Below are 19,295 nucleotides of genomic sequence, written 5' to 3' on the forward strand. Positions count from 1 at the left end.
AACTCCTTTACTATCTGTCTTTTGGCGATAAATGAGTGGATGAGCAATTTATTAATTTAATAATTAATGTAAGTTAAACAAGGACAAAACTGAGATCCTACTAGTCGCCCTAAAACAAAAAGAGAAATTCTGTTTAATAATCTGGGGAAATTAACTCCCTGGATTAAATCTGAGGTTACAAATCTTGGTGTTATTTTAGATTCAGATTTAAGCTTCAAGTCTCACATTAACAAGGTGACGAAAAAACAACTGAGAGACTTCAGCTCATTCAAAACTGCAGCTCGGCTATTAACCAGAACAAAGAGGAGAGAGCACATTAGTCTAGTTTTAGCTGCTCTGCACTGGCTTCCAGTAACCGTTAGAATTTATTTTAAGGTCCTTCTCCTTATATACAAAGCCCTTAATGGGCTAGGACCAAGTTACATTGCTAACTTTCTAGTCAAATACTTGCCTTCAAGAACACTGTGATCATCGAATGCTGGTTTATTGGAGGTTCCCAGCAGCAGCCGTAAGAAAATCGGGGACGCAGCCTTTGTCAATTACGCCCCAAAGCTATGGAACATACTGCCTATAGACATCAGGGAAGAAAAAAAAAAAAACATACCTCTTCACCTTAGCCTTTAACTAGCTACGACTTTGCACAATATATATATATATATATATATATATATATATATATATATATACTTTTAATTTAATTTAATTATATCATTTTTTTGTGTCTTACTTTGATCTTCATCATGATATAACGTGATATTAAGGGGTTAGATGAAATATGTCTGCAGAGTTTTATTTTCTATCTTATGTTATGCATTTTATGTATTACATTTTTTTTCTCATCTATATGCACTCTATCACTGTTTTTATGCTCATTTTAATAATTATTATTATTTTTTATTTTATTTTTTGCACTATATCCTAGTTTTTAATGTTTATTTGATGTCTATTTTTATGTGGATCACTGCATGTAATTTCTTTGTGCACGTAATGTATTTGCTGTTAAGCACTTTGAGCTGCATTCTTTTGCATGAAAGGTGCTATATAAATAAAGTTTATTATTATTATTATTATTTTACACCACCATGCCCTGTGGATGCTGCTTGATTGAAACCAAAAGCACTGTTCCAAATGATGTGGAAACAAAAATTCTTTCCTCCGATGCCCTGAGAACTCTTCAATCTGATTGGCCCATTTTCTCAAAATGTTGTTACCATTTTCAATTACCGTAATTTCCGGACTATAAGCCGCTACTTTTTTCCCATGCTCTGAACCTCGCGGCTTAAACAATGACGCGGCTAATTTATGGATTATGATACCTGTGACTGTATACGGTTGCTTTGTGTTTACGGTGGCTTTGTGGAGCTAGGATGCTAGCATGGATGCAGCCGCATGGATGCTTAGCTCCACGCGATTTCTCAGTATCTCTCAATAACTTAGCTAATGTCAAAATAACCACAGTTTACCGGCGTAGACAGAACACAACTCAAAACACTTTAGAAAATAAAAGTTTACTACAATACAAATCCAGTCTTTTCAAGTTCTTTAGCTCACTGGTTTCAAACTAGCGTCTTTCTTCTATCTCTCTGTCTTCAATCTAACGTTCTAGCTTCTGATTGACTCTTGCAACTGTGCTCTCTTAAAGCAACAGTGCACTTATCGTAACTGGCAAAACTAATAATATGCATCACTATTGTATTACTTTTGATATTAATTTTAGCCTGTGTAAAGTTCATTTATTTCAATGTACCGGTAGGCACCTGCGGCTTATAGACATGTGCGGCTTATTTATGTTAAAAATAATTATTTTTGAAAAATTCAGTGGGTGAGGCTTATATTCAGGTGCGCTCAATAGTCCGGAAATTACGGTAAGCACCATTTTCAACTTTCTTTAAAAGCAACTTTTTTGAACTCCTTCTTGGTTGTTTGACCAATTCTCATGAATATCCCCTAGTTGTAGTAACCTATCGACCTAGTAACATTAACAACAGTATTCTGCCACGGCTTGAGTAGGAATGCCAGCAACAAGATTCCTGTCTTTGAAAAGAGCAAGGAGGAGGGGGGGGGACTTTGCCTGGAATTATTGCTCAGTTTTAGTCCTAATACTACAAATATGATGCTGTATCTATACTAGAAATCTTAGCTGGCAGTGCTTAGAATGGCAATTAGTTATCGGTTACGGATTGTTTTTATCTGACACATTATTAACAATAATTTAATTCTTATTTGAAAGGGGCTTTAGAGAACAGGCTGACGTGTGCCTCAGCATCCTGTGTAGTGGCCCACCCCCTCTCCCTCCTCCCTCTGGGGCTTTTGTCTGCAGTTCATGGGGATACAGATGACCCCGCTGATAGAGCCAACATGGCGTCCCTGTCCATCTGCTCAGCTAGACTAACTTTTAAGGCAGGCTGGTGCAGGGGAAAGTGTGTCTGTATGTCTGTGTGGGTGTGCTTGGTAGGGGTAAAGGATCCTGTTTTTTAGAACCAGCAAACAGCCCTCTACTTGTTGCTGTGACTTTTCCATTGCAAAATGACTGGTTGTGTGACTGTTTGTAAAAATGACTCTTTGTTTTCCAGTAGAGAGTGGTCTGCTCTACATTCAGTTAGTAATTTCCATCCTCAATTAACAAATCTTTACATTTGTATTTCATATATAATGAGCATATAGCTCTGATCAGGCCTTCAGGATCACTGTTCAAAGCTTTCTCTTCCTGCTGCATGGTGTCTGTTACCATCTAGATTGGGGCAAGTCTTTTGATACAGAAGCACTCCTATTAAAACCATTTCATGTTCCACAACTGAGGTTGCACATTTACTTAAATATTTAGTTCAAGTGTTTACTCTTGGACTTCTCAGAATGCCCACTAGATGGGGTAGGGAACGCTTGTGAACTTGGCTTTCAGATTCACAAACCCTGATTTAACTGATCGAATTGGCAGGGAGGCATTTAATATCCGCAACAGTTTTTTAATTGTTCACTGGGTGACTTGATATAATGCCATTACCCCACATTATCTATTTAAAACTGCAACAGACAAGCTGATTCAGACCAAATATGAACAGTGTCAACTTCAAGCTACTGCAGTTGTGAAAGATGGCATATAGTTCTGACTACTGCACATGTGCTTGTGTTCAGTACTCTACTGGTCATAACTGTCTAGTGAGACCTATAGAGTCATTATTTACATTGATAATTGGATTACCTGACGCCCCCAGCCTCTATTGCTATTTTAGTTATACACAGGAAACGGCGTTACTGATTTGACATGTGTTCTACTTATCAAGAGATGATTTTAAATCATGTAAGCAGATTTATAATAGGGACACAATTAGGTATGGCTATACCATCATTTGCACAATAGAGTTTACACCAACTGCATTAAGGACCAGTGTGTGAAGAGAAGATGCTGTCTGTTTGAATGCGGAAAGAAATAACTGCTTGACAACTGTATGTCAAATAATACAATTATTATTATAATAATAATAATAATAATAATAATAATATCAGCACCATTTCTGTGCATGGATTATTTGGATAAGTATGTACTTTATGGGAATTGTTTCTGCAGAACCTAGGGCATTGAAAAATGGGCTACCATTACACTTCAAGTCAGGATTTCAATCTCAAATCCTCAAAGCTGTTTCCTGACATGAACACTGAATAACAACTCATTTTAACTTACATTATGACAAATATTAAGTTAATTACATAATTGTGCTGTTTGTTAAGGTGTCATTGATTCCAGGGCTACCTTTTGTAAGTCGTTTTGTACATCCTTTTGATGGATTTGTCTTTTGCAGGATGTATCTTGTCTGAACAGAGACACCTCTAAAGTAATCGTGGTGGACTGCAAACGGGAAGCTTTCAACCTGCAGCCTTTCAATGGCATGGCGCTTCGCAAGTGGGATGGAAACTCTGAAGACCGCACTCTCTACGACCTGGCTGCCTTCCTGAAGAGTGCGTGGGTTTGGTTGCTTTAGAATGTGTCTGCTATCCCTTCTGTTGAGATACTCACTACGCCATGCACTGGCATCAAATAATATTTCCAATAATGTCAGCTGACTATAGTGTAAACACAGCATTGCTGATGAGAGACTGTATCGTTATGGAAATGCAGTGACGTTTCTATTCATCCATACATTGTGTTCTTGCATAGTTCATGCCTCACAATTCTGTCACAGTTTCCTGTGCACTGCTTTAACTTGTGTGCCTGATCCGTGCAGCTACAGTTAGCTGACTACTACTGCTGAGCAAATCACATTCAGCATTTTCTTGCAAAAGTACATTTCTAGTGTTGGTTTTATCAGCTGTTACTGATTGAACTAATTCACCTGTGCATCCATACTGTGCACAAATCCTAACAGTGGGTTTCTGTCTCTGGTAGCCATTGCAATCAGCGGAGTTGATGATGTCCGCACAGTGCTAGAGAATTATGCCCTTGAGGAGGACCCTATTGAAGCCTTCAAGCGAAGACAAGCACAGCTGGCACAGGTGAACTTTACTTTATATACACAAAGTGCTTATGGAAAACATCAAACCAGTTGGAGAACTGCTTTTGTTATTCCATGGGCTTCCAGGATGAATCTGTGTTTTAAATGTGTTTGTTTAAAGGTGATTTATTTAGTTTTAGTTGTCAAAATAAATAAATAACAATTCAAAGCTTGTTATGGTAGATCTAGAATGGTTTTATTGTATTTTTCACAGCAAGTATATATTGCAGCATTAGTCTTGTGCTTACCCAGTGAGTAAGGTACTAAACTACACCTCAGTGGAGCTTGACCTGTCAGAGTGTGATGGTTATGGTGAGAGGGTGATCACTCTGGTAACAATGCCAAAGCATGGCACTAAGTTTGGACTCTCTAAACAGTCTGCTTGTTTAATTACCGTTATATGTGGTCTTGTTGTTGAATTTCAACCCATGTTAAAATATAACCATTTTGATGGCGCAGACCAGTCTTATGTATGAAGTGACACTGATGAGCAGAACTCAAACAGCACTACTGTTGCTGAACCACAGTGGAGCATTCTATATACTAATACAGCATCCATTACCTCTCACCAGCATGTTTATCTTTGTGCATGTGTGTGTTCATGCTTTCTCATATATCTCATGTTTGCAGGAAGAGGAACAGCGGCTATCAGAGTTGGCTCAACAGAAGAAGCAAGGCTTCTCCCTAGGCTCTATCGCTGGACGCTGGTTTAATTCAAAGCAACAATGAAGAAATACAGAAAACACATTACTTGCCAGCTTCACCCCAGCAGAACTGTCACTCAACGGGGTTGGAAATACCGGCAGATATGTGCAGATCCCATCTTGTCACCTCCACTGGATTGTCACCTTTTTGGGATGTTGGCAACAGACAGCACTGCGCCCCCCCCCCCCCCCCTCCCCTCCCTCACGGGCACCACATGGGCGGGTCCTGTCCTGTCTCTGACCACTGTCGGCCCATATTTCCATGAAGGTTACACAACATGTCTTCAGAGACTGACCATACACCAGGGTCTACACATTTAAAGGCAACACTCAGACTATAAAAGGGTAGCAGGATGTTGTGACCTAATGTGGAATATTTGTGTTTAGGTCCAGAGCTTCATTAGACCCTGAGTGTCAATTGTCTCTGTTGCCTAAAGTGCTTGTGGTTTATCAAATGCAGTTTATGTGGTCCATCCAGTTATTCTTAAATAAATAAGTTATGGCAACTTTCATTTTGTTTTTCTTTAAATTCATTCCAGTCCCCTACAATTTGGGCTCGTTGACTGCTAACAGGTAATCTTGTGATAGTGAAAAAAAATTGAAATTCTGAATTGCTGAAATTCTTGTGTTTGTTTGCCTTTCGGTAGGTTAAAGTATAATTGATGACTTAGTATAAAAGGTCTAGCATAATTAGATATTTTGTATCTTTTACAGATTTGTATGATTACTTGATATTGTGTTGTGTGTGAGCTTAATAGTAATGCTCACTATAGGTAAACTATAGTATTTCATCTGTTCACAACAATTAGCTTACCTTTTCAATACCATTAGCTTACCGATCAACAACAATTGGTTTACCTTTTTGAGTGCCTCTTCTTTAAAGGCTACCAACAGTGCCCTCTGAAACAAGTGTCACAAATTGTTTGTGCAATCTACAAGATTTAGTTTCATTGACCTGTGTAATGATGGCCATGTGAGGTGATGAAGCTGTGGTATTCAACCTAGGGTCAAGCCAAACATGGGTCTGGAAGTGGGGTGTAAATACTCTGACTTCACAAATAGTGGAAAACATCTGTGTTACCTTACTGCACAGATGCAGGTGGAGATGGCCCTGATAAGACCCACATACCTGGTTCTGGCCCTGATAAGACCCACATACCTGGTTCTGGCCCTGATTATTCATCCAGTCATAGTTACAACAGTTCATTCAAAACTAGGGATATACTGCATAACAAATACTGCAACAATCAGCACAGATACATGTGAATCTAAAAAAAAGAAAATGTAGTTTGCATGAAATGAAAACTTTGGCCCGACGTTATTCCACGTGTCGTGGTCAGACAAATGGTGAGGTAACTCTCGCCTTTGATGAGCGGTGGCGTGTGTCTGGTCTTGGGTGTGAACATGCCTTGTGTCAGAGAAGAAAACATTAGAGGAGCGGAAATATACTGCATAACAAATACTGCAACGATCAGCACAGATAAATGTGAATCTAAAAAAAGAAAATGTAGTTTGCATGTAGCTTGTAGCTGTTCTAAATGCTCGGTGTATCACTGGTATTGTGCAGGATTCACACAACCAAGTTAACACAGGCAATCACATGGCTAATATACTACGCGAGTAACTGGAGAACCAGTTGGAACATAGGCATACGCAAATATTTTAATCTAAAATATGTCATGAAATGAAAACCTTGGCTCGACGTTATTCCACGTGTCGTGGTCCCACAAATGGTGAGGTAACTCTCGCCTTTGAGTGGTGGCGTGTGTCTGGTCTTGGGTGTGAAAATGACTTGTCAGAGAAAAAAAAACATTAGAGGAGCAGAAAGAAAATGTCATGTCAATTAAATCGCATTTTATTTTATGCCATGTAAAAAAGCCCCGACCTGGAGGAATGGTAAGCTTAACGTCTATAATACTGGAATAATATAAGTATAGGTTAACGCAGAGGGAAGACTTAAGATTTGTGCAAACGGTAAATGTATGGGAAATTCAACTTCACACCCGAGTGTGAAGCGCACTTTCACAGTTGTTGATGCCTTCTGCCAGTAACATCTGTGTAAAACAGCGTCGTGTGCCTTTCCGCTCCTCTAATGTTTTCTTCTCTGACACAAGGCATTTTCACACCCAAGACCAGACACACGCCACCGCTCATCAAAGGCGAGAGTTACCTCGCCATTTGTGGGACCACGACACGTGGAATAACGTCGAGCCAAGGTGTTGAGGTGTGAATGTTTCTCATGATGGACTAGCCCTTTGAGGGCCAATGACGTCTTTGCCTTCCAACCTGAACCTAGGCTACTTGATATTGGTAATAGGTCCATAACTTGCATTCTTCTCTTCTCGGAACTTAACGATGGTGTGAAATATTTACTTTAGGTTCCTGGTAGAAAGAAAGAAGAGCAAACTTGGTGGAACTATGGAAGTCTAGTCGGTTCTTGTATGTAGCTCTACTAATTCTTTTGTTGCTGCTTAGCGAGCTGCAGCGTCTTGAGCTGTTGCTTTCAGGGAGCAGGCGCGGGTGAAGTTAAGGCAAGGCTACCAGAGGCACGCGTTGACCTCATTACAATCACAATAGATAAGCACATAAGATGAGCAACAGTTCCTAACAATCCATTGTCTTAATCTCCCAAACAAGCAGTCAACATGTCTGCACATAAAACAAACGCGTCGGCTATGCACTGATACTTTAGCCCACAAACGGTCGAAATCGAACTGATTATGGCCTTGAAACGTCTGCGTCCCTGTCAAAGTTATCGGGGTCAGTGTTTATTCTCATGGACTAGGTCTTGCCCCCGCCCCCCCACCACACACACACACACACACACACACAAATGATGCTACACTCTATGTTGGACTTGGACGTTAAATGCATAAATGAGGGAGGGGTGGGGTACGGCATCAGCTGAAATAGCACATTCAAGAACAGGCCTAGCACTAGCAATACCTGAGTGACCTAGCAGTAACGCTGACATTCCCAGAGGTTATTGGAAAATAATTTCAGTCTTCTGTGTCCAGGCCATCACAACGGGCGGTGGAAGAAGCCAGGTGCTCTAAATTACCATACAGCTGTAACCGTGTCTAGCCTACTAACCCCCAACAACGCACACACAAAAGCGGTTAATCAGAAATCTCAAATGTTCAGTCTATAAACTACCCCCACCCCAAACGCCCTACCCCACCCAGATTCCACCCCGGATCTCTCTGAGGCGTGATAAAAGACCTTGCCGGTTTAACGACTCACACGCGTCAGGACAATTAGCAATTCTGGGATGAATGGCGGGGCAGCCACCCCTTACACACATCCACGCGCGGGCCCCCTCCCCCGTGAGGTCGCTTGACATCTTCAGTGGCACGCGACATTGAAAGCTTTAAAAGCTCAGTAAAATGAACATCCTGGTGAACTCCATCTTCCACCACTACGCTGTAGAGATAACTTTTCAGTTAACATTGGTGCAGGAATGATCTTTCCTCATGACATAATAAAAACGACTCACACGCGTCAGGACAATTAGCAATTCTGGGATGAATGGAGGGGCAGCCACCCCTTACACACATCCACGCGCGGGCCCCTTACACGCATCTCCACAACTCCATCTACCACCACTACGCTGTAGAGATAACTTTTCAGTTAACATTGGTGCAAGAATGATCTTTCCTCATGGCATAATAAAAAAACAAGTTAACAAAAAGTTAAGCTATGGAACTTCTATTCTATTATATTCTTCCATTTGTAAAGTAGGCTGCTACGAATAGTCTATCTAGTTCAAGGCTGCACAGTTAAGGTATGTCCTTTCATATTGTTTATTTGTTTGTTTTTATAGCCATGGGCTACACACAGGCGAGGCCACAACTAGGCCAAGTTGTAGGTGGTTGGTGAAAACGGGCAGTTTAGTTGTAACTCAGAGGAACACTACATAATGATGTGCAATGTGAATACGCTACGTTGATTGAAAACAAAACATTCAGAATAATTTGTTGTATTGTATTCTTGTTAACTCTCTTAATATGCTATAGGTAGACTACGAATTTTACTGACCAGGAATGAGGGTGTCACTCTCGAATAATTTGCATACCTCTGGCCCGCCCCCGTGTAGGGGTATATGTATTGCCACTGCGCCGGACTTCTACATTAAAGTTCAAAGTACAGAAGAGAACTGGAGCAGGACACTACCTTGTTTCGTTGAACTATCCAAGCAACTTATTCCAGCTTCTCTTGCCGTTGAACTGCTGGAAACAAACTCATCCCAGGCCAGTTTCTGCTGCATTATTTTGTTTGTTTGTGGTACAGAACTGGACATAACCACTGTTGCACTCCAGGAACAGTCTACTATAGTCAGATAGTAGACCAAGAGAGAGGATGGCGTACACGTTTTTGTTGGCTTGCTTTATTTTAACATCCTTATCAACACAGCTGGTAAGTTATAGCCTAAGTTCGTTAAACAACATCAATTTTGCCGTTTGTACCTTTTTTATCTTTTATAAAAGGTTGCCTCTAGGCTAATGTAATTTTATTTTTGCAGGCAGAATCATCCGGCGTGTTTGAGCTGAAAGTACACTCTTTCTCCACCACTCGTAGTGTATGCAAACAACCGGGAGAGTGTCAGATTTTTTTCCGAGTGTGCTTGAAACACTCTCAAGATGTGATTTCTCCTGAACCCCCGTGTACCTACGGCACTGGTGTCACGGACGTTTTTCGCGCTGACGAAGATTCTATCTCTAGCAGCTCGCCGGTTAAAGTGCCTTTCCACTTTAAATGGCCGGTAAGGACCTCCATATGAGCATTGGCAACAGGCTATCTCTGGAGCTTTTAATTCGGTCTGTTCATCAGAAACAATGTACTAACAAACAATTTTTATTTCCTTCTCATAGGGAACGTTTTCGCTCATCTTGGAGGCTTGGAACGCAGAGTCCTCCGCTGACCACTCATTGGGTGTGTATTCTGACAGTTATTTATTTCCTAAAGATGACAACTAAATAGCACGTGCTATTGTTGCTGTAATTTCTGTCAATTTATTCTGTCCATTAATAGTTGCGTAATTAACCCGTTTTTATTCTCATGCAGAAAACCAGAATAATCTGATCAGTCAATTGGTCACAAGAGGAAGACTGACAGTCAGTGAAGAATGGTCAAAGGATGTGCATCTCGGAGAGCAAAGTGAATTGCGTTTCTCCTACCACGTTGTTTGCGATGCGAACTACCATGGAGAGAGTTGTTCCGAGTTCTGCCGGCCCCGCAACGATGCCTTCGGACATTATACATGCGATACAACTGGCAAACGAGTCTGCCTGACTGGCTGGGAAGGAGAATACTGTTCAAAACGTAAGTATATGCATGTTACTTTCTGAGACTGTCCTTAACACAAAACGGTAAACAACTTGAACGTCGTTGCTAAAATTCGGACCTGTGGTCTGACAATATCTTCTGGGTTGACGAAAGAATGACCTCAAATCAGTTGGATTGTTACTGAGGTGGACAGTAGGATTTCTAGGGTGGACAACTAAATTCAACATGAATAGCTAATGGCCTCCACATGACCATAGTGTATGTTGCAGTTACAACTGTTACAACTTCTTAACAGGATCATGCTGACACTAAATGTATCTAATTTCAACTGTCAAACTGTCATTAACAACCATAGAGAAACTGAAGAACTTAAGATAAACTAAATAAAGAATAGGATGAGACATTCTTTGTATTCTGAGACAACAAATACTTGATGTGTCTGAGTCCAGTAAAGAGGGTGGTTTTGGCGGTGAATCATTCTCATTTTTCTTCTCCCTCTTCTTTCTCACCAGCCATCTGTTCGTCTGGCTGTAGCGAGAGCCATGGGTATTGTGACCAGCCTGGAGAGTGTAAATGCCGACTGGGCTGGGAGGGCCCCTCCTGTGATGAGTGCATTCGCTACCCAAACTGTGTGCACGGCACCTGCGGCCAGCCATGGCAATGCAACTGCAAGGAGGGCTGGGGAGGACTGTTCTGTGACCAGGACCTCAACTTCTGCACCAACCATAAACCCTGCATGAACGGAGCGACCTGCACCAACACAGGCCAGGGCAGCTACACATGCACATGCCAGAAAGGCTTCACTGGTGAACGGTGTGAGATAGAGATCAACGAGTGTGACAGCAACCCATGCAAGAACGGAGGCAGCTGCAATGTACGTTGACAAACAACCTTTGTCCTAACTAATTAGCTGTTTCCCAAAGCTTTGTTGATCCCCATGCACCTACACATGAAACTCAACGATCTTTATTTCCTTTCAGGACATGGTGAATGACTACTCGTGCAGCTGCCCACAAGGTTTCTATGGGAAGAACTGTGAGGTGAGCGCTATGAAGTGTGCTGATGGCCCATGCTTCAACGGGGGGACCTGCAGTGAGAAGAGCAGTGGAGGCTACAGCTGTGCCTGCCCTGTGGGCTACACTGGATCCAACTGTGAGAAGAAAGTGGACCGCTGCAGCAGTGAGCCTTGTGCTAATGGTAAGCAACATACTATCTCCTCTTCTGCTTTACTTCATGGAAGAAAAACTTTGTTTTGAGTTAATCAGGGCGGTTGTGAAAACCTTATCTGGCATCGCTAAGCACTGTCTGGCAGTTGCCAAATTCTGGGCTTTTTTTTTTCTTAGTCATCCGCAACAGAGAATGCTGTCTTAACATGATTTGACTGCTGTTTGTCTGTCTCTCTGATAGAAAGGCAGAGATAGTGAAGCTACCCATACTGGTCTTGCATGAACGCATCATTATGTCTCCCATGGGGTCTCATTACTGAGAGTGCTGAGTGTTCTCATTTTCACTAACTCTGGTCCATTTGTGTCTTTCTTCTCTTTCTCCCATAGGTGGTCAATGCCTAGACCTAGGACACAGCATGAAATGTAGATGCCGTCCCGGCTTTAGAGGTGCCCACTGTGAGATAAACATTGACGAATGTGCCAGGAACCCATGCCGCCATGCTGGCACCTGTGTTGATGGCATTAATGACTACACATGCACATGCCCACTTGGATACACCGGCAAGAACTGCCATATCCGCGCTGATGTTTGCTCCCAGAACCCCTGCCAGAATAGTGGCACATGCTACACCCACTTCAGTGGACCCGTTTGTCAGTGCCCATACAACTTCATGGGGCCCCGCTGTGAGTTTCCAAAGCCCACTAAGGAGCCTCCCGTTAAGACGGGAGGAGCCCTCCCAGCTGCCCTGGCCCTGTCCTTCACCCTGGGCTTGATCACACTCACACTGGTGGCGTGTGCAGCCATTATGGTACTGCGTCAGATGAGGGGAAACCGCAAAGCCATGGCCTCATCAGTGCGCAATGACCTGGATGCAGCCAACAACCGCACTTCCCTGATCCCCGGCGGCGGTTCCACTGGCTGCTGGGAGAAGGAAGCCCTTCTGATCCCCGGCAGCCAGATGAAGGTGTCCAACAAGAATGCAGCCCTCAGCGCCACTGCTCTGGAGGCGCCGCAGGACAGAGCTCATTACAAGAACATGTTTGCAGACAGCAACCTGACCAAGGACAACGAACTCAGCAAGAACAAGTTGGACATGTAAGTACCATGTACTTTATCACCGCAACCACTTTCCAAATGTACCATAGTCTGGACTATGCCCAGTTTTATGACATTTATTAAGATAGTGTTGGTCTCAGGCTGTGCTGTTTGTCCTATTAGCTTTGCATTGACATGATAACTAACCGACTTTTCTTTCTCTTCTAGAAATAAATCTGAGACGAGCATATTTGTCCCTTCAGTGAGCTTTCCTAAAGAAAGTCTTTACCATCCCATCTACATCATTTCTCAAATGGAGCAGTGCATTTTAGCAACTGAGGTAAGCACCGCGGCACTTTCTTTCTTACCCCAATACAGCACATTACCTTGAAGATAGTATTTTAAGAAGCTGAAAGGTTTAACCGTTCTTGTCTGTCTCTTCCTCAGGTTTAAGAGTGTTCATCATTCTGAAGCTCCTCATCTACCCACGGGACCAACTGACATATGTTTACACTTTAAAAGAACAATTACAGGACCATATGAGAGTATATTATTTCTATATATAATATTTAATATTTATTTATGCTGCTCATTTATGGTTCATTGCCAATCTGGACAAACTTCCTTTGGTGACAAATCAAGATGACTGCGAAGGACTTAAGCATCGTTTGCACTATGATTTAAGAGTTTTATTTTTAGAGCTTTAATATACTGCCTTTGATGGAATGACACATTTGAATGGAAACCCCAAAGAGAATTAAGGATCTATCCATCACAATCAAGACTGGAACTTTAATTTTTCTCCAATTGCTTCAAATCCCAACCATTCCTACTCAGAGACGAGGGCAAACATGTGATCCAAGCCTTGACTAGCAGCCATGCAGTCACCGATGGGACTATGGGCTACACACAGGATGTGTATCTTTTGTGACGATGCATGGAATAATCACTCAACCAGTATTGACGACGGACAAACCTCGGAACAAGGGATCGGATCAACCATTGCGGTGACTTCTAGAATGGGTTTTTCTAATGCTTAAGTGCATGATCTTTCTTTAATGGCCCCCTGAAAAGGTACTCCTCCTCATTGAAAATACTTTCATATGGATATCTTAATTCTTAAGTTTGATTGCAGTTTTTTCTCAAATGTAAAACAATTAATTATTAAGAAAGCCTCTTTGCACAGACATTTTTGGTGGATGCTGTTCTTTTGAAAGTTTATCCTGATGTTTCCCACCGGTTCATCACATGAACAAGCAAAAGCATTTCATTGCAACAAAAGGGCTCACCTAGAAGATATATTAGTTTTTAGCCTACGGCCTGAGCTTTAAAGCAAAATTGATGCTCGTATTACTTTTTTATGTGCTTTGGAAGCTGACACTGCAATATGTACATTTTCATGAAATATGTTTTGCTCTATTTAATTGTGTAAATAATTTTTATTTATGAGGAGAATTGTATAGATGTCTATGATAACCATATATAACAAAGAAATCTATCTATATATCTATAAATCTATCTACAGTATCTATATATATTTTCATAAATAAACACTAAACTCTCAGAATACGTTCTATGGTTTTGTTTGTATTCAACTTGTTGTCCAAATACATGTTACCTTCAAGAATTTGAACTTTTGAGGAAAATGTTATGTCTTTTAATCACAAATGCAAAGCCTCAAGCAGGGATCACAGTACAATAGTAGCAATAATAGCCTCTAAAACATATCTAATCTGTTCTCACACATGGGCTAATGGCTGTCTGTGTCCAGAAAGTATCTCCACTCTGCTGGTGTATGCTGAAGATATTTCACAGAGGGAAAAAGGAAACTAGTGTTAGAAGTATACTACATTTTGTCTATGAATCTATGTCAGTCATCTTACATAGAAAAATCCTAGAATTGTAGTTCTCTCCTTCTCTCTGTGTACTACCCTCAAGTCTGGGTAGTAAATCTCAAACATTGGTCCTTGTATGTCAGTCAATTTGTACCAGCGTAAGAACAATTAGATTATGGTGCAGTATTAGTAAATACAAAATATACTAGATAATGAAGATGATTAATTGGGAAGTAGTTGATCTTAGATGTTCTTGTAATGAAATTATTTAATCCCCTTTTACTTCTGGTTAAGAGCCACACATGATGTCCCGGGTGGTGTTTCTGGAATTGTGGATTGGTGCCTGAGAGGCCAAAGGAAACAGGATGTAGTTGTATACAGTGGGTTGAGGGGGTCTGAGGTTGTTGTCCATTGTTCATATCCTGTTTACAGAGTGCCACTAAGCTATGGCATGCAGTGCTTACTAATAGGGAGAGTACAGCAGAAATCCTAGGTAATTTTCCAAAAACTTGTCATCAGGACTCTCTGGATTAGTATGGGACATCAGGATATGTTTTTGTAATGCAGTCCCCTGTGTACGTGTATACAGTAAAAAGTATGTTCATGAAGGAGTTCTCATAGAATTTGTGTATGTACATGTATGGAAGGATCTTCAACAGAACATATCACTCCTTTTCGATATCTTATAGTGTAGATAAATGCTGAACTATTACTGAGAATCATTTATCATATGATTCACACTGGAGTGGAGAAAATACAGACACTGTCCAAAGATATTACCTAAAACATCACAAAAATATCACAAAGATATTGCCTGAAACAGCAAACATAGCCCAAACATCACACGATACATGTTTGTAAAACAAAAATGTCTATCTACCAGTGCCCTGTGCGCAGCGACACCTGTCATCAGTTCATCACTGCTCATGTTCTTACCCTTCCTCGTTCTGTCTGTTTAGGAAGACCATGTCGGGGCATGAAGGCATGAATCACCCCCATGTCAAACCACACAAAGGGCTCCCTCTCCAGTTCTATGTTGTTTTAAAGAACCACCACTTCTATTCGGTAGACATGGCAAATAGAAGTGAGATAAGAAGGGTTACCCACAGATAAATCTAGGACTGTTGATCACATGTGACAACTCAAGTCAACTAAAAGTGCAAAGGCTAAATGTTGTTATTTTCCTTGTTTGCTCTAGATTGGTGAGACATTTGCTTCTGGCGCTATTAGCATCAGAGTAAAATACTGTGTATGATGTAGTGCTCAGCTTTGTGTGTATGGTGTGTCTTGGGCTGAGAGGGGGACTTCTTTGAATGCATTCAGGATTACAGCTGGCAATCACCTTCATCCTGCTTGGCTTCCTGTTTTCAGGGTATTTGTGTCCTGATAAGAGAAGGGAAGTGACCTTTACCTTGGTGCTCCATTAGTTTAAAGGAAATTCACCATTTCTCTGAGCCTGTCCTATCAACCAAGGAATACTTTCACACTGTTATAATGTCCACCGTATTATTGATGCGCAAAGTGTAATCTTTTGTGCACACACATCAAAACTCCTGGCAGTAGTCTTCCTTTCTCCATCAGGAGCCACAGGAGGAGGAAAAAACAGTGGATCAGCAGCAACTTCCACACTACTGACCTGTTAACCCCAGGAGTAGACTGCTGGTGTTTTTGGCTGTAATACCACCGGTCTGTTACCCAGAGTGACAAACTCCTGTGAGCTCTCCTTGTGTCTGTTAGGCACAGTATACTGTCCAGATGAAAGATGACTAACATGAAAGAAACGTGGTGATCTTTGATTGTGGCTTCATGTTGCACAGTGTGACTTGCAATAAAATTGCTGAAATCTCACAGTCTATAGGCGCCTTTAGACAGAGAGACAGATTCCCGTGAGCCCTAGCTGTGAATGTGCAAGTGTGATTGGGGGTGGGGTGCTTATCCACTGGGTTTAGAGTTCCTTACTTCCGATGAGTAGCTCCCCTATGACCCCGGTACTGTGGGAACAGGAACAGCAGGGTCTGGCGTGACCAAGGATATTAGCCCAAACGACTCTAGCAGACCAACCCACACCTGACCCCCCCATCTCCAACAGACTGCAGAGAGGAGGGTGATGAGACCTGTCTGCTTCCAAACCTCCTGCTGCCCACCCAGCTCGGCTTCCTTCAGACTGGACTCGTTGGGTTGAATGCTCTTCTGTGAGGAGATGGTGAGAGGGGAGCTCACATGCAGTCATCAATCACATTCTTCTAAAGCCTGCTGAGTTCCAGGGCCAGAACAGAGAGCAGACCCAACTGACGGAGCCTGCCTGAATAAGCAAGAAGTTACAACACAGTGGGAGGGGGAGGACAGGAAGAGTCAACATGTGAAGCACATAAAATGTACCAAAAACACTCCATGAAACCATTGAAGTTGTGATTGTACTGTCTTTCCTGTTTGTTACAGTTTGAGGTTAATGCTGTCGTAGTCTAGTATGACGCTAGGTAACATGACACATGGACAACATTATACTCAATGTGCAAACTACAGGATGAAGTTATTACCATAGACCATTATATGAAATATAAACTGGATAGTAATACAGGGAATATATTCCTGCTCAGGCACCCCTTGAGCCGGGGGAATCCAACAGTCCCTCTTAAAATTGAACAAAGTAGCATTTGCAAGGATATTTGTAGAGAAACATATATATGCAATATGCAATATATATTGTAATGGTAACGTCATTTATGCACTTTTCAGTCAGGCCAAACACCCTGCAGGCGCTGGTTTGGGATGTCTGTCTTCTCTCTCTTTTACCCTGTGGGAAAAAGGAAGTTTCCCGCAGGTCCAGTGGAGTCCTGTCCTGTAATCAAGTCGCACCTCCTGGAAGGTGTTGGGAGACTGCATTTACAATGAGCCCTGAGTTCAAAGGCTTCGACCACCAGCACCAGGCATCAGGGATTCAACAGCCATTAGATCACAGGCCTTTTTTGTTATCATTTTTCAATGAGGCACTGTTTTCTTATATGAAAATTAAAGCACCGATGTCACCTCTACGGCTTGAATACATACAAGAAGCTTCAGCTTCTTCAAGGGAACGCTTCCGAAATGGATTGACTTTTCATATTTGTTTTTGCTGTAAGGCATTGGCTTTCCCTGTCTCTCAAATCCATACATTTACAAAACCCATCAACAAAACCTCTCAACAGCTCCTTGAGTAATCCTTAAGGAATCTGGAGGTAATTTCATAGCAAAACAAACACCACCACTGCATAATGAAATCATTCTTTGTGGTCATTGTGTTAGAGCACACAGCAGAGGCACAATTTCTGATCTTTGGCATTTTACACATAGAAAGTACTGAGGATCTCAGTCTAGGAAGGGTGAGGGGAGCCACCTTCACTTCAAAGAGCATGGGGGCCTTTGCCACAACACTTTCCCAGGCCAGCACATCCACTTTTATGGAGGACAGAATGACTTGCACAGATACTAAATTGTCGTAAAATGACAAAAGAGGGTAAGACAATCAAAGCTTGACAGTAAATTGAAAGACCTGAACCGTATGTCATAATAAATATGCCTTCTCTGACCACAAAAGACCATCTTCTTTGTAAATGTGTCATGAAGGGGCCAAGCACAAAGGGATCTATAGTATTCTCAATGATGGGCAAAAACACTAATTGCATACATTTAAACATCAAAGTAAATTCCAAAATAATGAAAACACACTGACATAAACCTGTCTTCAGTATGCACCCTGTGAGTAATAATGAAAACACACTGACATAAACCTGTTCATAAATTCATAAATACTGATTAATGTTAGATAAGGTACCACAATCATCATGAGGTTTTAATGTCTGAACTGCTCTATTGAACTGAACTGTATTTGCTGTACAAATGTAACGGTTGGAAAAGGTTCCCTGAAAGTTCGATTCATCCCTGAACTCTCTCCATTCCCACTCCGACTCCATGTGTGCGTTTACGTGGATGGCCCACCATATTATATACAAGCACCATCCCAAACCAACGAGTGGAGAGTGCTAGTGGATTATAAAGATCTCCAACAGCAAGTCTGTATTGATCCTGGCTTTGCAAGAAAGCACAATAGTTCCTTCCTGTCCATGCACTACCCAAACCCTGCCTGTATTTGTGTGGTGCTATGGCTGAAGAGTACAACAACAGTACAACAATATTAGCAAAACTGTTGTTTGCAGCTAGGGCTGGGCAATATATCGAATTAATTAGAGCTTCTGTTTTTAACTATATGAAAAATGCAGCACCAGCACTTCTTTATAGTTACCATAGACTTATGACAGCACCGCTGATGGTAGACAAGAGTTGGTCTGTTGTTGAATGGGTTCTTCATTAGACATGTTATAGTTGGTCTGTTGTTGAATGGGTCCTTCATTAGACATGTTAGAGTTGGTCTGTTGTTGAATGGGTCCTTCATTAGACATGTTAGAGTTGGTCTGTTGTTGAATGGGTCCTTCATTAGACATGTAAGAGTTGGTCTGTTGTTGAATGGGTCCTTCGTTAGACATGTTAGAGCGGTTGCCTGTTTTCAATGTTGTGTCCTGTTAATGCTGCTGGTAAACCGTATATTAATAGCAACAAATTACACTTGTGGTCAAACAATGTAGTTGTATTTAATTGCTAGTGTTAAATAACGTTACACAAAGATTACACATCACAAACACACATAATAAATGGGTTTTTACCAATGTTGACAAACATAGCCTAGGCCTACTGTCTATGTCAACTGCTATAAAACTGTAAACTGTACTTCTGTCTGTTTTGCATGC

General features: G+C 41.5%; 2 protein-coding genes across 2 annotated transcripts in view; both read left to right on the forward strand.

The window, feature by feature from the left end:
- The window catches only part of timm50 (translocase of inner mitochondrial membrane 50 homolog (S. cerevisiae)), a 40,168-nt gene extending 34,465 nt beyond the window's left edge, over positions 1–5,703 (forward strand). The window contains exons 9-11 of the mRNA XM_012828065.3: positions 3,798–3,954; positions 4,382–4,488; positions 5,118–5,703. Coding sequence (XP_012683519.1) covers positions 3,798–3,954; positions 4,382–4,488; positions 5,118–5,216 — 363 coding nt within the window. The 3' untranslated portion in view covers positions 5,217–5,703. The remainder of the gene's footprint in view (positions 1–3,797; positions 3,955–4,381; positions 4,489–5,117) is intronic.
- A 3,588-nt stretch (positions 5,704–9,291) lies between these two features.
- dlc (deltaC) lies at positions 9,292–14,246 on the forward strand. The gene is made up of 9 exons (XM_012828069.3): positions 9,292–9,607; positions 9,714–9,953; positions 10,063–10,123; positions 10,256–10,513; positions 10,990–11,351; positions 11,458–11,674; positions 12,031–12,739; positions 12,908–13,019; positions 13,127–14,246. The coding sequence occupies exons 1-9, from the start codon at positions 9,551–9,553 to the stop codon at positions 13,130–13,132; spliced, it is 2,022 nt and encodes a 673-aa protein (XP_012683523.1). The 5' UTR covers positions 9,292–9,550; the 3' UTR covers positions 13,133–14,246.
- The last annotated feature ends 5,049 nt before the right edge of the window (positions 14,247–19,295 follow it).

The sequence above is a fragment of the Clupea harengus genome, chromosome 9 (genome assembly GCF_900700415.2).
Source record: "Clupea harengus chromosome 9, Ch_v2.0.2, whole genome shotgun sequence".
Taxonomy (NCBI): Eukaryota; Metazoa; Chordata; class Actinopteri; order Clupeiformes; family Clupeidae; genus Clupea; species Clupea harengus.

Excerpts from the sequence above, each read along its gene's own strand:
- dlc (XM_012828069.3), top strand. The coding sequence starts at position 9,551 with ATGGCGTACACGTTTTTGTTGGCTTGCTTTATTTTAACATCCTTATCA. Across the intron at positions 11,675-12,030 it reads CAGTGAGCCTTGTGCTAATG|GTGGTCAATGCCTAGACCTA; the intron begins GTAAGCAACATA and ends TTTCTCCCATAG. Across the intron at positions 12,740-12,907 it reads AGCAAGAACAAGTTGGACAT|AAATAAATCTGAGACGAGCA; the intron begins GTAAGTACCATG and ends TTTCTCTTCTAG.